Here is a 7,717-nt window from a genome sequence, read left to right on the forward strand (position 1 = left end):
TCCTCCCCAGCCCAGGTGAAGCGGCCGCCCAGGTGTAGCGAGGACCTCGGGCTAGGTCGGTGCCCGGCGTGGCCCTGATCCGGCCGCAGTTCAGCTGGGCGGGAGGGGGCAGATGGGTGGGGCCCGGGGCTGGGCTGACCCTTCTGCGGACGCCTACCTCATCCGCCCGTCTTCTCTTTGTTGGAGAGTTGGGCTGCCCGATGACCTTGGTTTAGGCTGGACCCCAGCATCCCCCTGCTGGCCAAGCCCACCCGGTCCCGCGAGCCTGGACCCGAGAACAAAGCTTCGGCCCGGCTGGGCTGCACTGCCGGGCCTCCGCTCCACGGTCAACCCGACCCTCGGACGCAGGCCACTTAGGAGGCTTGGTGCAGTGACTGCGAGGTTCAGCAAGGGACCTCACGCCGCCCAGATTTCCTCAGCTGTCCCATCCCCATCCCTTGAGGCTGTCCCTTGCTCAAGGTCACACAGTAAGCGAAGACAGGGCCAGGGCCACCTCGGCTCTTCGCCCCAGATGACTCCCGAGCTGGGGCTGGGGCTGGGGCTGGGCGGAGGAGCCGGCCTCTCCCGGAACAATGTGAGACCCGGGGCTTTGTCAGGACAGAGGCCAGGGACCCAGCTCTTTGAGGGGAGTCGTTCTGGAAGGAAGGGGCTAGGCAGAGACTTTTTTGGAGGCGGTTGCCATGGAAACCAGGCTGGAACAAAAAAAGCTAATTACCAGGGGATGGGGCAGCCACGTGGCTGACATGTAAATTGCAAGTTTGGCTCTAGGGTGGAGGTGTTTCTGCTGGAGACTCCCTAATCACGGAGACAGCTGCGCCTGCTTCAGGAGGGGGTGGGGGAGGGGAGGCTTGGATCAAATCGGGACTCCTGGGGCGGTGGCTGACAGCTGGCCTGGCCTGAAGGAGGGGCTGAGGACTCATTAACTGGTCACTGGGGCCTGGCCTGCCCAGAGCATCTGTTCCTGGTCTAGTGACCCTCCCTCCGTGGCCGGCCTGGGCCAGCACTATGATCCCACACAGGCTCATATTAGGCTAGAGCTCAGGGCTGGAAGTCCGGGCCCCACCCTCCCTCCGCGGGCTGCTGGACAGAGGCAGCATCCGAGAACGGGGCAGTGCTCTTAGCTGACTTTTCTCATCACTGGGGCCCTTATTCCTTTTGAACTATTTTTAATTTATGTTTGCTCAAAATGTTAATACCTGGGTGTGATTGTGCACACCTGTAATCCCAGTATCCTGGAAGGCTGAGGCAGGAGGATCGTGTTTGAGCCCAGCCTGGGCAACTAAGTGATACTCTGTTCTCAAAACATAAAGGACTGGAGATGTAGCTCAATGGAAAAGCCCTAGGTTCAATCCTAGTGAACAAAAAATCCCGATCTTTTGTAACAATGCCAATAGCAGAGGTGAATTTTCTTTAGAGTGAGTCAGTGTCTTCCTTTGCCACTGCTGGCCTAGGCACAGTTACAGGCTAGCTTCCCTGCCCTGGACGGTCCCCAGAGGCCAGCTTGAAGCCCCAGGCAATAAAGCTTTCCCTCCCACTCTGATAACTGAGTGTGGGGTGCGGGGGCTGCTGTGAGTGGAGGGATGTTTCCCTCCCATCACCAGAGCTGCCACTGCCGTCCTCGGGGAGGGGCTCTGGGTCTTTGGGTGCTGCTGGGCGGGGCACAAAGGGCTCTAGGGAGGGTTAGGGTGGGGCTTGGCATACTTCTTTCTTGCAGCAGTGACTCCGGGCCTTTGCCCCTGTGTGTTGTGGGGCACTGTGGTGGGGGGATTGGGTGTTTCCTGCGCACAGAGTGGGACCCCTGAAGCTCTGGAAGTTGGCTCCTTGCCGAGGACTGCAGGCTGGGGCAGTTAGGATGGGTGGCGAGCATGTGACACTGCGCCCCCACCCCGTGGTTCCTGTGGCTGGGTCTAGACCCCACCCATTCTCCGTTCCAGGGGGCAGTCTTGGAGCCGCCCTGCAGGGGTCTTGCAGGAGTCTTTGTCTGTGCCTGCCAGCTTCGGGAGGACTCGGCCCACTCCCGTTGCTGGGCGGGGCCTCTGCCGTGTGCCTCCGTGCTCCCTGGAGCCTCTGGGAGGATGCTGGGGCCTGGGAAGCTTGAGTCCGCTCCCCTTCTTCACTCCAGTTGTCTTCCGGGTCCTAGTTCGGGCAAAACGGTCAGCACCGCGGACAGCGCTACCCGGGCCTGCAACAGACCCTGGGGTCGGTAAGAGAGAGTAGGCCTGGGCCCTTTATCCACGCGGCCGTTATTAACTGATACTATTTTAAATTACATTTTTAATTAATTTTAAATACAAAAAAATTGTTAATATATTTTCTCTGTGAAAAATTGAAACAAGCCTGGAGGGGTGGTGGTCATGCCTGTAATCCCAGCACTTGGGAGTCTGAGGCAGGAGGACTGCTGTGAGTGTGGGGCCAGCCTAAAGTACATAGTGAATTCAAGATCAGCCTGAACTACAGAGCAAGACCCTGTCTCAATAAACCAAACCAAACCAAACCAAAAAATTGAAACACTGCAGAGCTGGGTGTGGTGGCATGGACCCACAATCCCATCTACCCAAGAGTCTGAGGCAGAAGGATTTCTTCTGCCAGCGTGGTAGTGCATGGCTGTAGTCCCAGCACTAGGGAAACTGAGGCAAGAGGATGACTGTGAGTTTGAGGCCAGCCTGAAGTACATGGCAAAACCCTGTCTCAGAAACAAAACTATCTGTGGATTTCAGTGGTGCTGTGCCTGCCTCAAAAGTGCAAGGTACTGAGTTTGATCCCTGGTACTGCAAAAAAAAGAAAAAAAAAAAAAAAACCCAAACCGAATTTAAGGGTGACAAAAATACACAAGAGAAGGAAAGAAATCCAGCCCCATCCTTGTTGAGTGACTTCTGAAAACAGTCCCTTAGGATAAACCACCAGACCCCTATGTGTTTTATAATAATTTAAGTGCTTTAGATTTTTCTTTTTTTTAAAACTTTAGGCTTTTTAGACATTAACTTTAAGCTAGTATTTTAAAAAAGCTGGAATGCACGTGACAAAATTCCAGCAGCACTGAAGGGTAGCAAGGAGAAAAGTGTCTGGGATCTGGTACAAGTGGGTGAATGCCGGCAAGCTGTTTCCCAGCCCGACTCTTCTGAGGAGCAATCTTTCCACCAGCACCTGGCTGCTAAGGAGAAGCCCTTTGCTTATCAAAGCCTCACACCATTAATGCATCCAAAGTCACTCCAGCTCTGAAGAGTGACCCAGGCATAAAGAGGTGACTTGTGGCCCTGGCGGCCACACAGCATGTGACTAGGGTGGCCTAGCAGACCCTGGCCCCAAGGAAGAGTCCCAGGTTGAGGGCAGAGGCTCTGCAGACTGCCCCTGGCCTGGGTGCCCATGCTCACACATGTGCTGACAACTCTATGACACATGCAAGAGGACACCAGGGCGTAGGGACTCCTTGTGAGCTGCTGGGACAGGTGGGGCTGGGCCCCACTGCTGAGTCACCATGACAGGAGCAGAGCTGAAGAGGTGCTGTGTGCTTCCCCCACCCAGGAGAAAATGCAGGTGGTGAGGAAATGAGCCAGAGCCGCCAGGTTCCCTGTGGATGTGCAAGGCGACGACCTCTATAGACCCAGCACCAGACACCTGCTGTGACTAGCTCTCGGGGTCCCTGTGGGCCCACTGCCTGGGGCCAGTGGTGTGCTAGATGTTACTGGACCCCATCCCTGGGTGGCTGTGGGCCCCAGGGTGCTCTGGGCAGAAGGCTCTTTCTGGAGCCTCTCCATGAGGCCAGGGGGAGCCAGGGCTTGAATTTTATGCTGAGGGCTGTGAAGCTGCAGGGAAGATTTTACCAGCCTTGTGGCCACCCACCAGCTTAATCTCTCTGTGTTGCAGTTCTGGGAGGTCATCAGCGATGAGCATGGCATTGACCCCAGCGGCAACTACGTGGGGGACTCGGACCTGCAGCTGGAGCGTATCAGTGTCTACTACAATGAGGCTTCCTGTGAGAACCTGCTGGGCCCTGACCCTGGGGAGGGGGCTCTGGATGGGCAGATAAGTAGCACCCCCATCCCAGAAGGTTGCCCAAGAGGCCGGCAGGCAGGACAGTAGGTCACAGTGACAGTCACCACACAGTGAGAGGCACATATATGGGGCAGTGGTAAGGGACAGGCAGAAGAATGGGCAGCTGTATCCTAGGGATCATGGGGGGCACAGGGCTTGGCCAGGGGCCATTTGCCCAGTGGTACAATGTGATTTCCATAGTACACTGGTGAAATATTACCTGGCCACAGGACCACATGAATCAGTGGCGAGGTTCATCATGGGTCCCGGATGTAGCATGACTGCAGGTGCTGGCAGCCCAGACAGGATTAAGAGGGAAGGAACTGGGGGGGGGGAATCCCTGTCCTTGTGTGGCTTGTGTCACCAAGCCCCGCTCCTTTCAGCTCACAAGTATGTGCCTCGGGCCATCCTGGTGGACCTGGAGCCGGGGACCATGGACAGCGTTCGGTCGGGTGCTTTTGGGCACCTCTTCCGGCCTGACAACTTCATCTTTGGTAAGTTTGCTCTGCCCTATGCTCCAGTGGCAGCAGCTGGAGCAGGGCAAACCCAGGGATTCTGGGGTTGGCAGTGATGCTTCCAGCAAGGCAGGTGGAGGGACACGGGCCAAGGCTGGCTTGTGTGCCCAGGTTCTTAGTTCCACCCCTGACACTGGGCACCATAGGGCTGGGAGCCTAGCACTCTGCAGAGGTAGATGATTGATCAGGAAGGCCTGAGTTGTAGCCCTTGACTTCTGCCCACCACCTTTTCCTCCTCCCTTCCCCTACAGGTCAGAGTGGGGCTGGCAACAACTGGGCGAAGGGTCATTACACAGAGGGCGCCGAGCTGGTGGACTCGGTCCTGGATGTTGTGAGGAAGGAGTGTGAGAACTGCGACTGCCTGCAGGGCTTCCAGCTGACCCACTCGCTGGGTGGCGGCACGGGCTCGGGCATGGGCACCCTGCTCATCAGCAAGGTGCGCGAGGAGTACCCCGACCGCATCATGAACACCTTCAGCGTGGTGCCCTCGCCCAAGGTGTCCGACACGGTGGTGGAGCCCTACAACGCCACGCTGTCCATCCACCAGCTGGTGGAGAACACGGACGAGACCTACTGCATCGACAACGAGGCCCTGTACGACATCTGCTTCCGCACCCTCAAGTTGGCCACGCCCACCTACGGGGACCTCAACCACCTGGTGTCGGCCACCATGAGCGGGGTGACCACCTCCCTCCGCTTCCCGGGCCAGCTCAATGCTGACCTGCGCAAGCTGGCTGTGAACATGGTGCCCTTCCCGCGCCTGCACTTCTTCATGCCCGGCTTTGCTCCTCTCACTGCCCGGGGCAGCCAGCAGTACCGGGCCCTCACCGTGCCGGAACTCACCCAACAGATGTTTGATGCCAAGAACATGATGGCTGCCTGTGACCCGCGCCACGGCCGCTACCTGACAGTGGCCACAGTCTTCCGTGGCCGCATGTCCATGAAGGAGGTGGACGAGCAGATGCTGGCCATCCAAAGCAAGAACAGCAGCTACTTTGTGGAGTGGATCCCCAACAACGTCAAGGTGGCCGTGTGCGACATCCCACCTCGTGGGCTCAAGATGTCCTCCACCTTCATTGGCAACAGCACAGCCATCCAGGAGCTGTTCAAGCGCATCTCGGAGCAGTTCACGGCCATGTTCCGGCGCAAGGCCTTCCTGCACTGGTACACGGGCGAGGGCATGGACGAGATGGAGTTCACTGAGGCCGAGAGCAACATGAACGACCTGGTGTCCGAGTACCAGCAGTACCAGGACGCCACGGCCGAGGAGGAGGGCGAGATGTACGAAGATGACGATGAGGAGTCCGAGGCCCAGGGCCCCAAGTGAAGCCATCACAGCTGGTGCGTGGGGCCATGTGGCAGCCAGGGCCAAGACGAGCGGCGTCTGCCCCAGAGCCATCTAGCTACCAGCACTGCCCCAAGCTTTGCTTCGCACCAGCTTGTCCCAGCACCCTAGGGCTCCCGAGTTAGAGTCCTCAGTATTTATGGCCACCCCACCCCACGAGTTTATGTGGCTCTGTCCTCCCTATGTAGGCCACCTCTGTTTCCTGTTGCTCTTGGTCTGTTTTATTGTGGCTTCAAGCCTGATGTTTTATGGTTTGTTTTTTACTGGTTGTGTTTATATTTTGGGGGGATACTTAATAAATCTATTGCTGTCAGATACCTGTGCCTACTACCTGATATTCCTTGTTGTAATGGCAGGCTGGGCCCAGAGGATGACAGGCAGTCCGCCGTCTCATAGCACAGCCCTGAGAGCTCCTAGATGTAGAGAGGCCATGGCCGTGACTGGAAAAGCCCCATGCAGAACCCCCGTGCGTCATGTCACTCAGGAACAAGCCCATACTGCCTATACTCAGGCTTAGTGCTCTTCCTGCTTGGATGCTGGATGGGAGGTACAGGATGCCCCACCAGGTCAGGGCCCAGCATGAACTGGGGAGGCTAGGAAGGGAAACCTGAGCCTCCCCAGGAGAAAACCTGGGAGGATGGGAAAGTGGAGCTGGGGTGTGGCCAAGGAACCAGGGAAGCACTTGTTCTGTTGGCCCCTTCCAGTCATCACTGGATGCTGCAGGATGTCCTGTGTCCAGTGGCACAGGCCCCCGGAGTCAGCATTGCCAGAAGAGATGCTCACTCAGCACCGTACTTCCTCCTACAGGGTAAAAAGCTGATGCCCACCAAAGAGCTCCACTGCCCAGGAACCCACAGTGGATGCACATTGCTAGCCTTAGCCCAGACTTCTCTGCGCAGCCTCCCTATGGCCTCTCCCTGAGAGCCACAGGTGGTATCCAACTTCAGTTCCTGTGCTGTGCTTGGCCATACCTCAAAAGTGGCTTCACTGCAGGTGGCCCCTTCCTATATGACCCTGAAACATGGCTATCTGTGTAGCGGAAGAGGTTGAGGGCAATGAGCTCACAAAGGGTCCTATATCTGCGATGCTGGCTCTGGTGCCAGCTGGGCGCTGGCGTTGCATGTGGATGGGACACAGATGGGCAATGCTGTGTTTCATTTAGCTCAAACCACCCTAAGGCTTAGTGACCTAAAATAGCAACTCACCTGGGTTAAGCTGATGATTTCTCCACCCCCTGCAGTGTTGCCTGGGATGACCGCAGGGTCTAACGCTTTGCCCTGGGCCTCCTCTCACAGCAAGTCTGACTGGCTTCATGTAATGGTTTGGACCTTAATGTCCCCAAAGGCCAGTGGCCCCAGCCTGTGGTGCTATCAAGGGGTGGTGGGCAGAGTAGGTTCCTGGTGGTGCCCTTGAAGGGAACATAGAGCCCTACTCTTCCTCTCTTATTTCACTTCCCAGATTCTGAGAGGTGCACAAGTGTCCTCTGCCGCACACCCCACCATGAAGTGTGATCTTGCCACAAATCCAGCAACAGCCACACAACCATGCCTGAAATGCATGAAACCATGAGCCAGGGTCTTCCCTGCCTGTCCACTCATCTGCCTATTCATCCGTCCATCCATCTATAGTTGAGTGAGAGAGCAGGAACTATATCCTCAGCCCCTTTCACATTTTATTTTGAGACAGACCCTACTAACTTGCCCAGTCTGGCTTTGAATTTGGGATTCTCCTGCCCCCAGCTTCCTGAATAGCTGGGATTGCAGGTATATGCTACTGTGTCCCACTCTTCTTTTTCCTTCCCCTCTCCCTCTCCCTCTCCCTCTCC

General features: G+C 56.8%; 1 protein-coding gene across 1 annotated transcript in view; it reads left to right on the forward strand.

Moving 5' to 3' along the window:
- Positions 1–6,207, forward strand: part of Tubb3 (tubulin beta 3 class III) — an 11,822-nt gene extending 5,615 nt beyond the window's left edge. Inside the window, exons 3-8 of the mRNA XM_033757924.1 lie at positions 228–574; positions 1,935–2,041; positions 2,141–2,203; positions 3,804–3,973; positions 4,416–4,526; positions 4,799–6,207. Coding sequence (XP_033613815.1) covers positions 228–574; positions 1,935–2,041; positions 2,141–2,203; positions 3,804–3,973; positions 4,416–4,526; positions 4,799–5,874 — 1,874 coding nt within the window. The 3' untranslated portion in view covers positions 5,875–6,207. The remainder of the gene's footprint in view (positions 1–227; positions 575–1,934; positions 2,042–2,140; positions 2,204–3,803; positions 3,974–4,415; positions 4,527–4,798) is intronic.
- Positions 6,208–7,717: the final 1,510 nt, after the last annotated feature.

Source organism: Fukomys damarensis, unplaced genomic scaffold (genome assembly GCF_012274545.1).
Source record: "Fukomys damarensis isolate Sample0158 unplaced genomic scaffold, DMR_v1.0_HiC HiC_scaffold_32, whole genome shotgun sequence".
Lineage (NCBI taxonomy): Eukaryota > Metazoa > Chordata > Mammalia > Rodentia > Bathyergidae > Fukomys > Fukomys damarensis.